The following is a 21,046-nucleotide window of genomic DNA, read 5'->3' as shown; positions in this document are numbered from 1 at the left end:
AACAACACTTGATACAGCATATGTGGAAGAGTGGGAAGGAAGGAGGGCGCAGGCAGCCTAGAAGGTTCAACTGGAATGACTCAGAGCAGGCTTTGAATACACTTGCAGTAGGGACTTGCTGACTGTAATGAACAAATCTTAGCACTGGAGGGACGGAGCCCTGTACCGAGGTGCACATAGATAAAAAATAATATTTTAAAGAGTTGAAAACTACTTTTATATAGAAAGGGGGAATTCGACGCTGTAGCTTTGTTGACTTGCGTGTAGAAGCATGGTTGCTTTTGGTTAAGACAGGTGGAGCTGGCTAGTGCAGGCTCTGCCTCTGATTTGGGGCAGTTGTTTCATTCCACCTTTGACCTGCATAACAAAATTTGAATGTTCAATAAGGTGTATAAGATAGATTGCCTGGTGTTTTATGTGGGTTAAATAATGAAGTGCCTGGCGTAGAAGAGCACTTAATAGACTTCTGCTGTTGTTGATAGTGCTACAGATTTAATCCGGAAGATCGGCAGTGTTTTTGCTCACTGTTTATAAAGCAAGCTTGTGTTTCTCAGGATTTATAATTTTAATGGATGGACCCAGGTCCATCCCCATTTGTTCCCCAGGGCAGCACAGGGGATGGCGGCAGGCTTGAAGGACAGAGCCGCAGGGAGAATGTTTCCATGCAGACTATATATTAGGTCTGCCAAAACCCAGTCACTTCCTGGTCATAAGCTGGACAAAGGAGCAGAAAATTTTCATAGATCAGTCTTGCCTATAAGTGCTAAAAGAACAGTGTGATTCAGAGGAATTCTAGCGGGTAAAGGCAAATGCAGATGAAGAGCAGCCTCTCTCCTAACTAGAGAGTCTAGGTTTTATAGATGGTTTCTGTAAAGTGTAAGCTCACTATTAAAGATAATCTATGCTTGTCTGACATGGGTGGGGGTCTTGTTCAATTGCTATAGAATTAAGCAGAGAAGGCTGTTTTCTGATTACTGTTACGTAGTCAAGGCGTTTGGTATAGAAGACTTCTCACTCTAACTTCTGTCTAAGCCGAGTGGCAGTCCACTTTGCAGCATCCTGCTAGATTGTCCTGCAGATACCAAAGTTTCTCAGATGAGGTGTGGGAAGCATTTGCCATCTTGAGCACGTCAGAACAAACATGTTCAGCTAGATGGAGAGATGGGTGGAGCTCAGCCCTGTCTAGTACACAGAAGACCTTGAATTCCATCCCCATCACAAGTACTGGCAGCAGAAAGAAAATTGGCGGGTGAGGGTGGATGCAGTCAAGCTTGTAACTGGGGAGTGCTAAGTGACTGGAAGCCCACTCCGGGTTTGAGATGCTTAATGGTGTCCTCTGTGACCTGCAGGGCGAGCCTTCTGAGGAGTCCAGTTTTGGTGCTCTTCATGTGCGCTTGCAGCCTTTGGAAACGAGAAGGGTTGGTGTTGTGTTCACACCAGCAGACTATGGGAAAGTCACCTCCCTCATCTTGATCAGGTGGGTGTGTCTCTTTCTCACTGAGCTTTGACCCTTCTCGGAGTGTAGTGATGGGACTGTGTGGTAGGTTAGGAAGAGGTGGGGGCTGAAGAGAGGGACCCTTGCATAGTCCTTGACTTTAGTTATGTCCCTCCCCTACCTAGTAAGCTAGCATCTCTAGTCAGATGTATTCCCAAAAGGCAGAACAGTCTCACCCACAGGTACATGTACATTTTCTCTTTGTCTTCAGCAATAAAGATACTTACAACACTGTTATAGACTCTCTCATGAGTGGATTTGGACCTCCCACCTCTAGGCTCTGTAGCCGTAAGGACAGTGGAAAAAGTGCCTCACTGGGCAGGGCCCACTGGCTCCTTTCTTTCTTTTTTCTTGGATGACAGTTACTGCTTGCTGCCTTAAGCAGGAAAACTGCATTTTTTTCTTTACTTTTCTATCCTAAGTAGTCTTTATGAGAGTCTTCTTTCAAAAGTTACAGTATAGACCTGTATTTAAACTCTGCATTGGTGAGCCTAACCCAAATGCAAGTTTCTGTAAGTAACACTTTACTTTATTGCACAAAGTTTCCTGGAGGCTTCCTTTAATATACCAGTGTAAGTTCTGCAGCTGAACGAGACTAAAAGGAAAATAAGCTAAAAGAGCATTTGTGCTTAGAACTAAGCTCTGACCCGAGACGCCCCAGCTTCCTGTGGAGTCTCATGCTTCTCTTAAAACCTGGTCCTGAAGAATGGGTTCCACAGCACATAAGTAAACTTTGTTTCCTAGACTTTAAAGTTAAGGTTTTTATAGTGGTTCAGTGACTTTTGGTATTTTCTAGAAATCAGTCACTTGTCACTAAAGGCTTTACATTGATAACCAAACTTTAGAGATAAAAACATATTTAAGAACATTTTGCATAATTAGATATATGGATAAATTCTCTCTTCTGTGGCATTGCCATTCTGGTGCTGGGAATTCAGTCTTGTGTGTATCTCTTAGACTTTTCACATTTCATCTTAGCAAGCGTGGTGGCTGTTAATAAAATGACAAACACTAGTCCGTACCTCTGCGTTAATAAGAATCTGACTAATTATGTGTAGGTTGTGAGGCAATTTTTGGAGTGTCTAATTCTAGGGTCATCCCATAAGGCAGTATTTCTTTTCATCCCAATTACTATGAAAACTTCTTAAATTCACTCTATAAAATAGTTTTATTATTTTGTCAAGTTTGTTAGCATCTTGGTCTGTCACCTTATTTCCTGTCTTGGTGTATGGCTGTCACCCCAATGCCAGTTTGTTAGAAAACTGACCTGGTGTTCCTGAATTGGAGAGTGATGCTGCCAGTCGGCTGAGTATGCTGAGTATGCTGGACTAGTATTCAATCCTGAGGCATCTTAGTCTGTGAGAGACAGGAGATGCCACACTTGTAAGAGATTGTTGCTGGTTAGGATTAGTGCTAGGTACGTGTAACATGTAAGTTAAGTTTCTCTCTGTGTCCAGGATGTGTTTTAGTTCTGTGTTGACGTATACCTGCGGTGACGCTGCTGTGTTTCCCTGCCCTGTAGGAATAACTTGACTGTTGTCGACATGGTTGGTGTGGAAGGATTTGGAGCACAAGAGCTCTTGAAAGTGGGTGGAAGACTTCCTGGTGCAGGAGGCTCTCTCCGATTTAAGGTGCCTGAGTCCACCCTGATGGATTGTCATCGACGTGAGTTCACAGGCTTGGCACTGCGACACAGTCTGTTTCATTCACTGAATAACATAGTTTTCTTGAGTGATAGAATTAAGGATTGATAGAGAAACCATAGAACTAGTTGGTTGTGTTACTTTTACAGTTACATTTTAGGCTGTTGACTCTTTCCCGAAACTCCCAATATAAAATATGCTTTCATTTATTTCCAGAGGTTTGGTATCATATCTGAACTGTGTCTATCTAGTCTGTGATGCTAAAGCAAAAGTGTATGTAAACGCTGGGGTGGGGGGGCACACCTGTAATCCCAGGACCTGGAAAGTAGAGGCAGGAAGATCAGAAGTTAAGGCCATCTCTGGCTGCTACCTAACAAGTTTGCGGCCAGCCTAGGATACATGAGACCCTGTCTCTTACCTCATCCCTGGTTCAATCTAAATGAAAGTTCCAGACTGGCATGATGGTGCATATGATACATTGTAGTAAATCCAAACTGTTTGGCTCTTGGAAGAATAAAACATTCAAGTATCACTTGAGAAGAATTTGGACTTCTATATTTTTATCGTTTCCTTTGTGTATAGTAAAATCTAGGGATGACAGAATAAGAAACTATTCTACAAACAAGGTAGAAACCAGTCTTTAAGCTATGTTTAGTTTTTAACACTTTCGTAATGTTTTGATTCATTAAATTACTGAAGTTTGTGTATACTAACCTAAAAACCGTGTTTCTCACTAGAACTGAAAGACAGCAAACAGATTTTATCTATTACAAAGAACTTCAAAGTTGAGAATATTGGACCTCTTCCCGTAACTGTGACATCCCTGAAGATTAATGGGTATAACTGTCAGGGCTATGGGTTTGAAGTGCTGGACTGCCATCTGTTTTCACTGAACCCAAACACGTCCCGCGACATCAGTATCGTGTAAGTGCTGGGGTTCAGTCTGTGGTGCACCGTTGGGGAGGTAACCCAGCCCCTTAGTAAGACATCTTAGGCTGCTATATGAATATTTGGGCTTCTAACTTGTGTGTGTGTTTCATCTGCATGTGCAGTGAGTGCTTGGTACCCAAGGAGGCTAGAAGGTGTCTCACTCACCGGAACTAGAACTAGACACCGCCATGTGTGTGCTGGGGAATGGAGCCCAGGTCCTCTGGAAGAGCGGCCAGTGTGATAACCACTGAGCCATCTCTCCAGCCTCAGTATTGTTTGGTTAGCCTATGTTTGGCTTCTATTCTTATTCAGCTTTGTAGTGAGAATTATAAAACCAATAAATAATCATAACAATGAGCCACTCACCCCCGAAATCAGTAAACAATGGAGCCACTTTCTTTAGGTTTACTCCGGACTTTACCTCTTCCTGGGTCATCCGTGAACTGACGCTGGTCACTGCGGCAGACCTAGAATTCCACTTTACACTCAACGTGACCCTTCCTCATCACATGCTGCCCTTGTGTGCGGAGGTGGTTCCAGGTCCCAGCTGGGAGGAGTCCTTTTGGAAGCTCACAGTCTTCTTTGTCAGGTAAACAGCTACCTTGCCTATCCTCAGACTTATTGGGAAATACAGAGTTCCCGAGTGTAAGTGTGGACAGGGAATTTCATGCTTTGAGTCTCTGGCATAGGATCAGAGACAAGGCAGTAGCAGGAACTGTTGTAAGATTTTAGGGAACTCCCGGGGAGTGCTGTGGGACCTGACACAGACCTCCCGGCAGCCACAGTGACAGATCTGACTGAGCTACAGCTCAGCCTAGTGACTGTTTGACATTACAAGACCACAGTGATCCCTTAACAGTAACTTTATTTGGAAAATACTTTTAAACATTATGAATTCACACAGTTTTAAAAAACTGAATGTTCTTTTTTTAGTCTTTAGAAAATACCTGAAGTTACATCATACAATTAATGAAATGTATTACCATATCTAGAGCTGTTCTCGGGAACTTGTCCACCACAGTTCTGTAATGAAAAACACATCTTTTAGCTTTGTTTTAGGGGTATTTTTGTTTGATTATTGTTTGGCTTTTGTTTTTGAAGTAGCCTCATTATGTTGCCCAAACTGAACTCAAGCAATCCTCCTGCCTCAGCTTCTGAGTAGCTAGGTGCTCAGCTGTGTTCTACTATACCTGGCTTATAGTGGGTCTTCTTCATGCTGTTTAGAGCCACACAGTAAAGAATGGCATTGTTTTCTCTCCAGTTTGTCCCTGCTGGGTGTGATTTTAATAGCCTTCCAACAAGCACAGTACATTTTAATGGAGTTCATGAAAACAAGACAGAGGCAAAATGGCAGCTCCTCTTCCCAGCAGAACAGTGACCCAGCGGAGATGGTCAGCTCCCATCCTCACAAGTAAGCAGCCTCCCCTGTGTGCTGAGGGTGGGTCCTGCTGCTCATTTACAGCTCCTCTCAAGGGAACAGAGGTTCCTATCACACTGTTGTGGCTTGTGTGAACAGCCACATCATTTCATTAGACAGTCTTTGCGTATGGGTGTGACTCATGGGCGGCCTCCTCAGCAGGGACCTCATGGGGCTCTGAAAGATGGGGGAAGCTGGAACCCCTCAGTGCCTGGCACCAATTGCTCCCAGCCTCGTGTATTAGAAACAGAAGTGGTTTGGTTCACTTTGCATTCATATATCTCTTCTTATATTCAGAAGCACTTGCAAGAACTTTCTGGACGCGTACAGCCCATCTGATAAAGGCAGAGGGAAGAGCTGCCTTCCAGTGGGCTCGTCCCTGAGCAGGCTCCAGAACGCTGCCAAGAGGAGCCCGGCCACCTACAGCCATTCTCAGAAGAAGCATAAGTGCTCCTTCTACTACAGCAAACAGAAACCCAGTGCGTCTACGGCCAGCAGTGCCAACATCACCACTGAGGAGAAGCAGACTGTAACCCTGGCAAACTCCCTGTCTGCAGCCAAGGAGGACATCTGCACGAGCGTCCTCAGCGAGAACTGGGTCAGCCTTAGATATGCCAGTGGCGTGAATAGCAGCTTGCAGAAGAATTTAACCCTTCCCAAAAATGTCCTGAACAAAGAGGAAAGCTCACTGAAAAACACAGTTGTCAATACTTCTTCAGAATGTAGTATGAAGGAGGGAGTACAGACATGTATGTTTCCTAAGGAAACTGACATTAAAATTTCAGAAAATGTGGCTGAGCTCAAGGAACAAGAGCCCTGTCCACAGAAGACTTCTAAGAAGCCACCTGAAAATACTTTACCCAAAACCCCACCTCAGTACCCTCAGTCAGACTTGTTAGAAGTCTCCAGGAAACATGGTAATCTTGGTCTCTCCATGCTGATGGTTCTCCTTTGTTGGTTTGTCTGTTCCAGTGAGATTTGGTCTCCCCTGTAGCCTTGAGAGCAGTATGGTGCTCTCCCTTCTTCTCCCTCTCCTCATATTCTTGTCTGACTTACACAGGAGAAGACAGCCACAGCATGATCCAGGAAACAGAAAAGCAAGTGTAGAGGGAAGAGATCTAGTCTCAGGACCTACTGTGAGGGCACACCCCAGTGATCTGAGCACCTCCCAAGAGGCCTCCTAAATGTCCACTGCCCCTCCCAGTAGCCAGCCTCGGGGCCAAGGCCCATGTTCAAACCATGCAAATTTCATTACTGTATGGAAAAAGCTCTGAACTAATTCTAAAGAGATTTATGCATTTGGCACAATCCTTAAGTGGAATTTTGACTATTCCATAAAGAATATTCTGATGTGAAAAATAGTTGGGGTTCTCTGAAAGGAATATGCACTATAATTCGAATTGTTGGGCAACCATCACCTCTGCCTACCATCAGGACTCCCCATCAACCCAAACAATGCCTATGTGTCCACTAAGTAAATGAAACACCAGTCACTCCTTCTCACTATCCTCTTGTCTAAGACTACATTAAGATTTTCTTTTTGCCTGGCTTGTTTTATTTAGTATAATGGTTCCTCATGCTGTGTCTTTTAACCAGGATTTTAATTCCACTTTTAAAAAACCATCTTAACTAATGTAAGTGTTGGGTTCGGAGGTGTTAAATGTACCCATTATTACAGTAGTCTGTTCGTCCGTCTGTGAGCAGCAGGCTTCCTCCCTTGGAATAGTGTGAATGATAGTAATACAACAGTTAGTGACCCACCCCCTGCTCTGACATCTTTTAAAGATCGGAGAACTTTTATATAGGTATATTTTTACCTGGAAACAAAGTCGGTTTCTAGAGAATCATGGTCATAAAATAATTGTGCCAAAATCTCATTAGATTCAATGAAAAGCATTTAACTATGGAGAATATGAATGAAACTGATTTTTTTTTTTTTTAATTCAAGGAAATAGCCAGCAAGTGCCTGTCAAGAGTGAAGTAGACAGCTTTGAGACTGTAAGAACGTCTGACACGAGGCTGTCCTCAATAAAGAAGACGCAGAGGGCATCTCCAGAGGACATGTGCTCTGAGAAGCAGGACACGCCTTCAGCAGAGGTCTGCATTCTCCGTTCTCTGTCCTATTCAAAAGGGCACGGCACACACTGCAGGCAGAGGCAGGACAGATATCTCTGATAGTTTTTCCTCTGAAGATGACAGCAAAGGATTGATGGCATTGCTCAGAACTTTTTTTTTTTTTTTTGATTATATGGGTGATAGTAAAATGGTTTGTAGTGAACCCAGGTCACTTTTATTCTCTGGGAGAACTAATCATAAGCAACGGGTTAATTCTTAGAGTAGTAAACCAGCCCAGAACCTGTTCCATCTAGTTAGTACTGACATCTCTTTCTCAAAGTGGTCCGGATGAATTGCTTGTCTATTCTTGTCCTATAGCTATTATCATCTTTCTTTTCTATAAAATATCAGAAAAGTTATTATCAAGGTAATAGAAGGAAAATTTCCTGCAATGAGGGACAAGTTCAATCCATAGATAACAACGGCCCATTCTGAAGGTCTGAGAACATTGATGCATAACAGGCAAAGGTGCATTCTACATGATTCATGAAACTTGAGGCATAAAGAGTTGGCCCAGAGCCAGGAACACAAACTTCAGCTTGCTTCAGACGACTCTGTGGGAACAAATAATGTCAGAAAATAGTTGCAGTAATTTCCAACCCCAATAATCCTGTACAAAATACACACACTCTGTTTATTTTAGTGATAAGCCTAGATTAGGCAGATATAGCACTACACGAACTTATTCCTCCGCTGTGAGATCCTTTGCTTCCTGCAGTTTCTCCTGGTCTTGTGGTTCTGCTCCTTCTCTGCTTCTTCCTCCTCTTCCATCCCCTCTCCTAACCTTCTCATACTTTTCTCCTTACCCACCCACCCCACTCTCTAAGACCTCCCATCCCACCTTCCCTTCCACTGCCCAGTCACAGGCTCTAGCCTTTATTGACTTTAAAAGGGAAGAGGGTTCACATGAGATCACCAGAGTCCCGGGTGGACTGCTCCTCAGGGGGCCACCCTCTTGAGGAAGAAAATTAACGTCAGCATTCAGACAGCACCAGGATGCCCACAGCAGAAAGTACTGGTGCAGTGGAAATGGGAGCATGCAGATACAGAGGTGACAGCAGATATTTGTAAATGAAAATGAGCCTGTAAACTTGCCCTGAGAAAACCAGGGGAATGAAAATTTACCAAGCTAAAAGTAGAAGTGGAGATTCAGCGTTACAGAGGCTCCATTAAAGGTCTGTTATTGACATCAGCTTATTTTATATCCAGAACCAATACTAAAAACCTAACAGTGAAGATTTAGTAATATCTAAAAACTCAAAGAAGATGGGGATGATCAAAGGCGGGTGGAAGTAAATTTTAACTGTGATCATTCCTGAAAGAGGGCAGTCTTGTTTTGTTTTGGAGAAAGGGTCTCTCTACATAGCTCTCACTGTCCTGAAACTCACTAAGTAGACCAGGCTGGCTTCGAACTCACAGTGGTCCTCTTGCCTCTGTCTCTTGAGTGTTGGGATTAAATGTGTGTGCCACAATGTCTGGCCTTAAAGAGATATTTAATGAACTAATGTATAATGCAGAAAATGCAGAAAACGATGTTAGAAAGTTGGTAATTCCTTTGGTTCTACTTTGGTTACTTAAAGAAAATTAGATTCTTATAAAATTGGACCATAATAATGTTTGTCTAAATATTTGATCTAAAAGTAACTCATTGTCTTAATATCACCCGTCCTTTACCTGTTCTGTCACCCTTGTATATGTGTAGGTTCACAGAGATATTCAGCAGGAAGGCGTCAGTGAACCTGGTTATGTCTATAGTCCAGGCTGTTCTATATTCTTTAAACTTTACCTAACAAGCATGACTCTTGTTTAAATTACATGGAAGAACTGCAAAAGAAGTAAGCTGTATACATTCCAGAGTGGGTTGAGTAAAGGCACAGGAACCCGCATGTAATCGAGCATCAGGACTGGGTGACAGGGTTCTGGAAAGCCTGGAGGGGGTGGCTTCTTGTCCAGGTACAGCACACAGAAAGGTCAAGGAAGGCAGGCAGCAGGCACAGCAGAATTTCCAGGAGGACCCCACAGGTCAGAATAGCTGGGAGTGTCTAGGGAGCCCATCTGGTTGAAAGGCAGGAAAACATGGGAGGAAAGTCTTTTGGGCCCTCCATGTTGAGACCTCCAGGCAGGAGTTTGGAATGGGGGTTACCTGTATGGAGCTGGACCTGAAGCAGCCTGATTTTATTACTCAGAGTTCTCTAGAGGAAGATAGGTAGCTAGATATATAGATATACATACACATATATACACACATGCATTATGAATATATGAGCTGATAAAATGAATATATAAATACACATGTGATTCACACACATATATAGTATATACTTACATTTGGACTGACTTACCGGATGTGCCCTGTATAGTCCAACAAGGGCGGTTTCACGGTGCGAAGTCTGAGGGTCTCTGCATCCCAGTCGCTGCTGGAGTCCCTCAGGATTCCTGGACAGTTGCTGGTTTGCAGTGTGTTGGAATTCTGAAGGAGTTGGATTTAACGCTGGCTACAGCATCACCGTGTGCTTGCGTCCACCCTGGGTCTGTACATCTGTCCAGCCATCTGCATGCACTGCTGTCAGCTTGCTTAGCAGGCTGCCACAGGAAAGGTTTGGGGCATTCAGAATGATGCCATCATGTGGCTGACCTTAGTCATTGCCTTGGTGCTGCTGTGTGCTGGTTCTGTGGGATTGTTCCTTCAGTGCACTGCACTGTCCATTAGAGAGTCACTCAGTGAGCACCCCTCAGTCAGCTCAGTGAGCACCCCCTCAGTCAGCTCAGTGAGCACCCCCTCAGTCAGCTCAGTGAGCACCCCCTCAGTCAGCTCAGTGAGCACCCCCTCAGTCAGCTCAGTGAGCACCCCCTCAGTCAGCTCAGTGAGCACCCCCTCAGTCAGCTCAGTGAGCACCCCCTCAGTCAGCACACCCCTCAGTCAGCTCAGTCTCTGCACACCCCCTCAGTCAGCACACCCTCAGTCAGCACACCCTCAGTCAGCACACCCTCAGTGAGCACACCCTCAGTCAGCACACCCTCAGTCAGCACACCCTCAGTGAGCATACCCTCAGTGAGCACACCTCCTCAGTGAGCACACCTCCTCAGTGAGCACACCCTCAGTCAGCACACCCTCAGTGAGCACACCCTCAGTGAGCACACCCTCAGTCAGCATACCCTCAGTCAGCACACCCTCAGTGAGCACACCCTCAGTCAGCATACCCTCAGTGAGCACACCCTCAGTCAGCACACCCCCTCAGTGAGCACACCCTCAGTCAGCACACCCTCAGTGAGCACACCCTCAGTGAGCACACCCTCAGTGAGCACACCTCCTCAGTCAGCACACCCTCAGTGAGCACACCCTCAGTCAGCACACCCTCAGTGAGCACACCCTCAGTCAGCATACCCTCAGTCAGCACACCCTCAGTGAGCACACCCTCAGTCAGCATACCCTCAGTGAGCACACCCTCAGTCAGCACACCCTCAGTCAGCACACTCCCAGTCAGCACACCCCCTCAGTGAGCACACCCTCAGTCAGCACACCCTCAGTGAGCACACCTCCTCAGTCAGCACACCCTCAGTGAGCACACCCTCAGTGAGCACACCCTCAGTCAGCATACCCTCAGTGAGCACACCCTCAGTCAGCATACCCTCAGTCAGCACACCCTCAGTCAGCACACCCTCAGTCAGCACACCCTCAGTCAGCACACCCTCAGTCAGCACACCCTCAGTCAGCACACCCTCAGTCAGCACATCCTCAGTCAGCACACCCCCTCAGTCAGCACCCCCTCAGTGAGCACACCCCCAGTCAATACACCCTCTCAATGAGCACACCCCCTCAGTGAACACCCCCCCCCAGTCAATACACCCTCTCAATGAGCACACCCCCTCAGTGAGCACAGCCCCAGTCAATACACCCTCTCAATGAGCACACCCCCTCAGTGAACACCCCCCCAGTCAATACACCCTCTCAATGAGCACACCCCCTCAGTGAGAGGTCATTCTTAGGGCCTAACTTCATAGCTTGGAGGAGTCCATATATAAACCTGTCGTACGCAGACACGATGTTCCGCTAGCTCTCTATTGGCAAGGAGGGGTGAAGACCTGGCTTGGAAGCCATAGACTAAATTTAAACCCTAGCTCTGGGTGTTTATGTTACCTTCAGTGCTTGATTTTTTTTTTTTTTTTTAAAGCATAAAACATAAAAAAGAAGGGAGAAAATATTTACCATGCATCTAAAATGTTATGTTTTTTGAATGGGATTTTTGGCTTTTTTTTAGTGTAAGTAAAGAGTAACCATTATTATTGCATGTATATGGAAGTTATAATCCTGATTTTCTCATGTGGTTGAGTATTGAGTGGGAAACTGCTACTCCATCATCATGCGGGCAGATGTGAAGCTGCTTTTCCTCCTCACTTCATAAATAACTCTGCAGTGAATGACTGTGTTCCTAACTCTTGACTGTAGTTCCGACTCCCCCGTCATGGCTGTAAGCTTCCCAGGAGGTTGTCTCCAGTTGACTGAGCTGGCCTCATTCTCCCCGAAGCATCATTTGTTAGAACAATCTTCTGTTGTTGGACCCCCACATGCTAAGCTCATGCCCTAGCACTGAGCTTACTCCTAGGCCATGTAAGCAAAAATATTGAGCATGGGATAGATGAACAATAGTGTTAGGTTTTGGGGGGTGGTGCTGTTGCTGCGGCTGCTTGGTTGTTTTGGTGATGGGAATTGGATCCAGGACTACTTCTGGGTCAAAACAGTTGTGTTTGAATTATCTTTTTATTTTATCTAGGGGAAAATGAACATTTTCATCCTCTTTGTGTGTGTGTAAAATAGACTGGTGGAGGGAAGTGTTTTTTTTTTTTTTTTTTTTTTTTGATTGTTTGAAGATTTATTATTTATTTTATGTGAGTACACTGTAGCTGTCTTCAGACACACCAGAAGAGGGCATCAGATCCCATTACAGATGGTTGTGAGCCACCATGTGGTTACTGGGATTTTAACTCAGGACCTTTGGAAGAGCAGTCAGTGCTCTTAACCACTGAGCCATCTCTCCAATAAAGGATGCTTTTTAATCATTCATCCAAAATCCCACCATTGGAAACAAACTCTGTAAATTAAGTAGGCAAGCATTGTTCCAGTATCGTGCTGTCCAGCTGAGACCTGATATTCATGAATGTAAAAATGCTATTATAAACACGAGACACGTGCTTACCTGCACTGATCTAAGCACATTGTTTTATTATGAATTTTTCTGGATAAACTCATCGTTTTTCATCTTTTTTTGTTTCTTCCTCAAAGTTGATATCCTTTACCTACTTTGTATTGGATGTCAGTCCTTCCCTCCCCCTTTTCCTTCATTCCTCTCCCTCTGCTTTCACAAAAGCTTCCGGAATCTTTCTCCATTTCGACTTCCATTAGTCCCCACGTATCCCAGGGAGCTCATTGAAGTAGTTTAGTAGTAAAGATGGATGGAGACCTAGGAGCAGGGTTTAGTCTCACAGACACTTGTACATCAGCGTGACCCTTTCCCGGCTTGCCCACCTTCTCCTCAGAGACCCTTTTCAGCAGAGCGCAGTCAGCCCTGGCTTCCCTTGCTCTTGGTTCCCTGCTGGATCCCTTGCCCACTTGTATGGCAGTTGCTTGCTCCTGACTCTGGAACCGCTCGCTGCTGTTGCTTGTTTAGCTCTCGCTTCCCAGGTCAAAGGTTCCTCATGCACACTGCTCCCTCTGTTGTTCGGCCCCCCTGTTTGTGCTCTAAACCTTTCCCCTGGCAAATGGCTCATGGACTCTGCTTCTCAGACATCTCACTTAACTCTGAGTCCCCCATGCCTGCACTCCCCTCCCCGTAGAATGTCACGCTTGTCCACCCCCACATCCCTCTACTCCCCCACCCTAGAGATGCTCATCCTCCTGCTTGTACAGGCCGGCAGTTCCAACCATGCTGGTTCCAGAACAGCAGACAGTGTTAGTGACCACTGACCAGCCCCACTCTCTGACCCTTGACCTGTGCTTGTTCTTGGACATCAAGGCTTCATTCAGTACTTGGGTGGGCAAGCCTTTGTTGGCTCTTATAGACAAGGACAGTGGGGAAGGACACAAACAAATCACCTCAAGCAGCAGTTAGTGAAAAAACAAAAATTCTGGTCCAGGGATATGCCTCTTGTCTGGGGGTCCACCTTTTATTTGTGGGTCTCTCAAACCTATGAAATCCATGAATGAGACAAGTCCTTCTGAGCTGCAGGAGTGCTGTTAAGCCTGAATCTTGAGGTGGGAAAGGGGGTGGGGGGATGGGATGGGTAGGGGAGAGGTGTACCCTAGAAGATGGGGAAGATGCTTTAAAGGACCTTAAGGCAAGGGGCCATCCCACTGCTACCAACAACCTGTGTACAGACCACACCTGACCAAGTTTTAGATATATGTGCATGTAACTGTCAGTGTGGTGCGCAGTGGATTAAGTTCTTCATAGCCACATTTGTACATGAAACATGTTCTGACTGTATTTAACCAAAAAGCAGTAAGTACTTTGGAACATTCTCTGGTGGTCTGGCTGTTCACAAATGAATTAGAGCAGAGACGCTGCTCGTGCTTTCCTGGGTTATTCTGATTTTGCTTGAGCCGCCGGTCCAGTGAGTTACAGGCACCAGTGACCGGGTGGAGACAGGAGGTTTACCCTGCCCACCTGTATATCACTAGCAGATCTTTCACCTCTCAGCCCTTCGGGGGTCTTGTAAGCAACAGTTTTACCTTTTCTTCTCTGTCTGCCAAACCCAGGAAAGCAGGGACATGGTGGGAGTGGGAACAGAGCAGAGACAGAGAAAGGTCCTTCCCCAGAGCTGAGCTGTTCTAGATGCAGGTAGAATTGCTCCTCAAAAGTTAAACAACGGCAGCCATGACTTTCTCTTTTTGAAACCCCCAATGTTTCCGTTTTTCTCCTCAGCAGGAAGATCCTTTGAGGAAGAGGAAGCTTCAGGAGAAAAGGGAAGGAAGCACACAAACCCTCAACTGGAATAAAACTCGACCATGTAGAAAAAACAAGAAAAGGGCCTCTGCCCAGGCCTCCAGGTATGCCATCTGTATTCTGGGAGGACAGTCAGGGGGCAGGTTCAGGGTAGCTTAGAGACTCTGCTCTGTACCTAATTCACAGAAAGCAGTCAGCACAGTGGAAATAAACATGTTCTACCACATCACATGGTTATTTGAGAATTGGAGTGCAGTATTCTGTACAAAGGAAACACCAGGCCTTTTTGTATTCTCCTATATGTATTTTCATAAATTATACTTGTTACTTTAACGTGCTATATTTTCCTAAATAGGAACATATAGAAACATAAGAGTACAACTTCACCAAGTAATCTTAGGAAACCTTTTAAAGCATATTTCTTAGATCCAAGCAAATATTCAAATTATTTAAAAGTAACTAGTAAGTCATCTGTGTCTGCTCATAATTGAGAATGTGGGAGACATAGGCAGGCGCTGCTGGACTGTATGCCATGACCAGTGAAGAGAACTGTTTTATAACTCATGGGGTGCTTCTATACATTTTCTTTAATTAAAAAAATGTATTGGTGTGTGCACACAGGTGCATATGTGGTGGGAGTACATGTTAATGTGTGTGTGTGCACACAGGTGGGTATGTGGTAGGAGTACATGTTAAAGTGAATGTGTACACACAAGTAGGTATGTGGTGGGAGTACCTGTTAATGTGTATGCATGACAGGTGGGTATGTATATGGTGGGAGTACATGTTAATGTGTGTGTGTGTGTGCACACAGGTGGGTATGTGGTGGGAATACACATTAATGTGAGTCTGTGCACACACCTGGAGTTCAGAGGCTGATACTGGGTGTCTTCCCCAATCACTTCTAACATTTTGAGACAGTTTCTCGCTGAACCTGGCTGGATAGCTCATCTGCCTGGCCAGTGAGTTCTAAAACTCTCCTGTCTCTGCTGCTTCAGTTCTGGGTGAAAGGCTGCTGTGACTAGCTTGTTACATGTGTGTTAGGGATGGAATTCTGGTCTCCATGCTTACATACTGAGCACTTTATCAAGTGAGCAGTCTTCCCAGCCTGTGCATTTGTATTTTTCTACTTAGAGAATGGTATTGTGATTATTTCCTTGAGGAGTGCATGGCCGCATAGCAGAGGTGTGGTTTAACTTAAGAGCTTTTGAGGAAAGAGCCTTACTTTGTACTGACTGCACTTTCACAACAGTGTGCCAAGTAGGGTTAGGTAGTAATCGCTAAGCAAATGTTTATAAACGAGGAAGAATATATTTAAATGAACACTCAGACCTTCACAACACACAAAGCAGCAGGCTCACCCACTGAAAATCCAGGGAAACAGGCCAGGAGCCCTGGCTCTGCTCCTGAACTGCCAGGAGACTCTGAACAACACTGTGGGATCTGTTCTGCTCACTGTAAATATGAAAGTAGATTAAATTGCCCTAAATTCACTCTAATTCAAAATGGTAACCTCTTTTGGGGGATGCAAGAGTGAAAAAAACTGAACCCGACTTGTGTGTGCTAAGCATAGTTCTACCACTGAGCCACACTTCCCTCCCCCACGTTTTAGGGGCTTTTCTTGCTCATCCTCCTCCTACAGGATGCAGAGAGAAGGCTTCGGATTGTGATTTTTACCTGACCTATCTCAAGCAGAAAGTGTGTCAGTGTGGTGAGATGGAGATGTGCTCCTTTCCACAGCTCTCCCAGGCCTTCTGATCAGAGCGAACAGAGGCTTGTCTGCAGTGACGTCAGCAGCTGGTGCACACAGGACAGCCCTGGGGAGACCTGTAAAGCTGGCATGGAAGCTGTGGGCAGCTCCACCGTACGGAGAGAGGAGGGTATGTAGCACAGAGCTATTATGGTATCCTTGTGATCTGTCCTTTGAGCTTTCAAGAAATGTCATTTTACCGGCCACTTGGGTGTTGGCAACTCCAGCAGAAAGTTGTCAGGGCTAGCTCAGAAAGTACATGCTCGTTTGAGCCTGAACACGGCTGCTATCCTGAGGTCTGTCCAGTACTGGACCAGTGTGCACAGGCCTTAGGTGGGGCCCCTTGGGGAAAGGGCAGAGCCAGGCGAGGAAGGGTGTGTCCCATTGAACTGGTGTGATTTGAATTTGAATTTGTGTGTACTTCAGTATGGTTTGCAGTTTGAGGCTCAAATCCCGTGCTCTGCAAGTGCTCCTCTGCTGAGCTCCGTAGAGCCCTGGAGCCATTCTTAGATGAAGGTTCTACCTGGTCCTGCTGTCTGTCCACAGGCAAACCAGACTTAGCTTGTGCCCTGCTGTCCCCTCAAGCCCTGTGGTCATTTTTCACTGGCTGCACAGAGCTTGCGACTGTGAACATACCCAACCCTTCTTATCCCTTCTCTACCTGCTACCAACTGCCTTGGTGCAGAACAGCCCTCTTCTGCCTCTCCAGACAGTTGCTACCAGAAGTCTGAGAAGAAGTGTGCAGACAAGCTTTGCTCAGACTGTAGCTCTGACTGTGGCAGCTCCTCTGGCGGTGTTCGGGCCAGCAGGGGCAGCTGGGGCAGCCGGAGCAGCTGGGGCAGCTGGAGCAGTAGCAGCTCTGACTGTGACAGGAAGCCAGTGGTGGACATACAGCAGTTCCTGTCACCTGGTGAGTCAGAGGCCCCCATCCTGCCTGCAGCCAGCTCAGGGGTACCTTGCTGGGGACTGAGCATCTCCACTTTCAGGCTTGCCTTGCTTGCCTCAGGCTGTCTGCTTAGCTCTCCTTTCTCCTCCTGATCTCCACTGTTACTGGAACTGTTTCATTCTGCCTTTGAAACACTTTAAAGACCTGAACAATTGTATGTTTTTATTGTACTGAAGTATTTCACAGAACTGACTGTGTTGTAACCATTTTAAATGTACAGAATGGTGCCAGAAAGCACATTGATTTATACCATACCATCATCACCAGGACTTTCCATCCTTCCAGACGGACACTGCACCCATTCAGCAGCAACTCCTATTCCTCTCCAAGTCCCTGCTTACCTGCTTTTGCTCTCTGCCCCTAACATGACTGCTTGGATGTCTCAAATAATTAAGTCATGGATGATTGTAGCATGCATGATTGTCAAATGTGGAGTGAATGGTTGTCATACAGAGATCATGGATGATTATGACCCGTGTATGATTGTGTGGAACAGAAATCATTTTGGATTATGCTATTGGATATGTATATGGGTCAGATATGATTATTTTTTGCTGAAAGATTGATTTCACCCAGTGACATCCTCAGGGCTCATCTGTATTTCGGGATGTGTCAGCTCCTTTCCTCGCCAAGGATTGCTGACATTCCATTATGCGTGTATAATATGTTTGCTTTAGGGCTCATACTTTTTGGCTATTGTGAATAAGAATAATGCTATTATTGGCAGGTATCCTCCCTTATTTTTGAGAATTAAGTGACAGTGATCAGTCATGATTATGTACCTGTCTCCTAGAATTAATATCTTTTTTTCCACAATTACTGTTTTACAGTTTTTGTTGTTATAGTAGTATTATATTTATTTGTTATTAGGCATGTATATGTGTGTGTGTGTGTGTGTGTGTGTGTGCGTGCGCGCGCGCGCGCATGTGCGTGCAAGAGAAAGAAAGAGAGAGAGAGAGAGAGAGAGAGAGAGAGTTTTGAGTATTTGTATGCACACACTCCACACAATCACACCCCATGTTGAACATGTGGAAGTCAGAGGACAACTTGTGGAAGTTGGTTCTCTCCTTACACCATGTGGGCCCCAAGGATTAAACTGAGGCCATCAGGTATGAAAGCCAGTGCCTTCACACACACACACACACACACACACGGAGGGAGGGTGTTTAAAGAGAAAAAAGCCCTTGATCATCTATCCACTTTCCCCAGTAGATTCGATATCAGATTTTTTTTTTGTGTGTGTGTGTGTACTTTTAGTATGGTTTCTTTTTATACTCATGATTCCATCAGAAACATGGGGAGTTGTTTCTTCTTAGGCTGTATAAATGAAAAAGTAGGTAAAATAGCATTCTGGTTTTAGCTTTTTTTTTTTTTTTTTAAATAGTCCTGTGTCAGCAGCACATTTTGTGAAGTTGTTTTCAACACAGTGAAGGGGACATGCAGAGACTCAGTAACGTTAATTCCATGATCCCCGTGTATGTAGAAATGTTCTCCTTGGGCCCCGAGAAAACTGCAGGTGGGTCTCTGTTCCCAATCTAGATATGCCCCATACTGTGTGGTGCGCTGGGTGGTACTTCAGACCCAGTCGTTCTAGAAGCCCGGGGCACGTGCCACCCATCTTCTGCTCTCCCCATTCTGGATGCCTGTAATGGAAGCTGTCAGACAGGTGTGGTAACCCAGCCCTGGTCAGGAGCCCAACACTGGTACTCAGCAAGGCTGTTAGTGAGGACCATGACCTTCAGACCATAATGTAAGACCCTGACTCAAAAGCTGTAACAAAAAGCAGGGATTTAGTGGCTTAGCATGTGCAAGATTTGGGGTTCAAATCCAGATTCACTCGCCAAGAGGGAAAAGGTGGATGTGAGGCTCACCTGTGACTCTAGCCTGGCTCCTCAGCATCCTTTCTTTCTCTCCTTGTTCTCCACTCACCCCTTCAGTGTTTCCCTGTTGCTCCAAAGGCTTCAGTGTCACAGATGCGTGTTTTGTGTCTGTCTGGTAACATGCTTCATGTATAAAAAGGAAAGATTTTTCTCAACCTCTGTGAACAGATCAGCCCCTTCCTTGGAGAAAGCCTCAGCCTTGTGGAAACACAGACTAGATGAGGGACGGGCTTTTGGCATTTTGTTGGATGAGGAGGATTATCATAGATAGAGACAGTCTGGTTTCCACACTTAGTTTAGTCCTTACGAAAGGACCAAGAGATTGTCAAGCCAGTGCACACATGGGGCTTGAATTGAAAACTAACTTTTAGAAAACTCAGAAGGGAAGTTTTGTGGAGGAAGAAAGGGTGACATTTGAAGAATGGTAGTACAGTCTTCATATTGTGTCTGAAGGTTATAGCCCAGCAGGAAGAACATCCTGAGCTTGGATACCCAGTATCAACCTAGAAGCTGATGTGGGGATACCCTGGAGGGTAGGGCAAGGGCAGATCCTTGGAGCCCATGGCTTGTTTAGCTCTGGGTTTAGGGGCAGGCCCTGTCTCAAAATCCAAGACAGAAAATACCAGCAGACGTCCTACATCGATCTCTGCCATCCACATGGGAGTGAACATACAGCTGTACACACACATGCACAACCCGCAATTACAGAATGAGCGAATGTGTGTCAGTTTAAAACAAAGCACAAGTCCCTTGTTGGGGGCTGTTACGAACACCATCTGCATCTGAACACAGAATGTGCACAGTTGGAGTGAGACAACATGCTCTGATAACACCTTGCTCTTAATGCAGGAGACGGTGTTTCAGCACTGGATTTTCCTTCAGAAGTTTCCATTCCCTTGAGCCTCCCACAGCACGCCTGCAGCTCCACGTGAGTATTGTGGGTCCTTGCTCCTCGCTGCCCCAGTGTCAGTGAGCGGCTTCTTGGTGCATTTCTCTATAGGCTGAAACAGAAAAGCCCATTAAAGACAGAGAAGCCAGATCTGATTATATCAGTAACTCTAATGAGTGACCATGATCGGGATGTGTGTGAGGATTCTCTGGTTTCAGTGTCTTCTCAACAATGTGACCACACTGGGAACCATCTCCTCTGAGTAGGACTTAAATTCAGTCTGAGCACCAATAGTTCAGACCTCCAAAGGTCTGGTAGACACATTTACAGTGTCTTTGTATGATACTTTCTTCAGCATTGGGAGGGGGAGCGGGAGGCGGAGGAGATACAGAGATGGAGTTGTCCCTAGGTTTCTGTACACAGTAGGTTCTAGGACCTACACACATTCTCAACTCTACAGATCCCTCATTTAACATGGATAGTGACATGTTAAATGAGGGACTGAGGCAGGAGGATTGTCATAAATTTGAGCAGCCTGGGCTTTGTATTACTAAGGACTAGACTGATTTGCCAGTATTATATGGCCAAACCCTGTCTCAAAATAAGAACAAAATGACAATATTTTCATAGGACTATTTTTGCCAGGCCTCCCATCTCCAGACACAGATAGTGCTAATGTAATATAATGCCTTGTAATGCAAGTATCGGGCTACCTTGTCAGGGGATTGTGACAAGAGAAAAACGTGTGGATTTTCAGTACCTTTTCAGCCTTTGTAGGTCCGAGGCCATAGTACATGTAGCTGCTGGGCAGTACTTCCTCCAGATGTTTTCAGGCCACCCATGTGGAACCCTGATGACTGGGGGCAGCTGTACCTTTCCTGACGAGAGGAATTAGCATGAAGAATGGCACTTTGGCATGACACCAGGTCTCCTGGGTGCCTCGTTGAGAGGGCAGGTATATGAGCGTGTGCAGCTGACACACGGGAAAGCTCCTTGTGAACTGTGTCAGAGGTAGAAAGCCATCGCAAGGACAACTGCTG

The 21,046-nt window shown here is 45.5% G+C and overlaps 1 protein-coding gene across 5 annotated transcripts in view; it reads left to right on the top strand.

Annotated features, from left to right (window-relative positions):
- TMEM131L (transmembrane 131 like) overlaps positions 1–21,046 on the top strand; it is a 122,787-nt gene that overhangs the window by 95,863 nt on the left and 5,878 nt on the right. For 3 of the 5 annotated variants that reach the window (XM_080915621.1, XM_080915619.1, XM_080915623.1), the window contains 11 exons: positions 1,350–1,477; positions 3,018–3,160; positions 3,876–4,062; positions 4,472–4,657; positions 5,330–5,479; positions 5,783–6,402; positions 7,434–7,582; positions 14,521–14,645; positions 16,282–16,421; positions 17,001–17,201; positions 19,967–20,045. In XM_080915621.1, the coding sequence (XP_080771747.1) occupies positions 1,350–1,477; positions 3,018–3,160; positions 3,876–4,062; positions 4,472–4,657; positions 5,330–5,479; positions 5,783–6,402; positions 7,434–7,582; positions 14,521–14,645; positions 16,282–16,421; positions 17,001–17,201; positions 19,967–20,045 (2,108 nt within the window). The remainder of the gene's footprint in view (positions 1–1,349; positions 1,478–3,017; positions 3,161–3,875; positions 4,063–4,471; positions 4,658–5,329; positions 5,480–5,782; positions 6,403–7,433; positions 7,583–14,520; positions 14,646–16,281; positions 16,422–17,000; positions 17,202–19,966; positions 20,046–21,046) is intronic. The other 2 variants (XM_080915620.1, XM_080915622.1) reach the window with 2 other exon arrangements.

This window comes from Micromys minutus, assembly GCF_963924665.1.
Source record: "Micromys minutus genome assembly, chromosome: 4".
In the NCBI taxonomy this organism is placed as follows: Eukaryota; Metazoa; Chordata; class Mammalia; order Rodentia; family Muridae; genus Micromys; species Micromys minutus.
The sequence above is the reverse complement of the archived record's forward strand: the minus strand, read 5'-3'. Positions and strand labels throughout refer to the sequence as shown.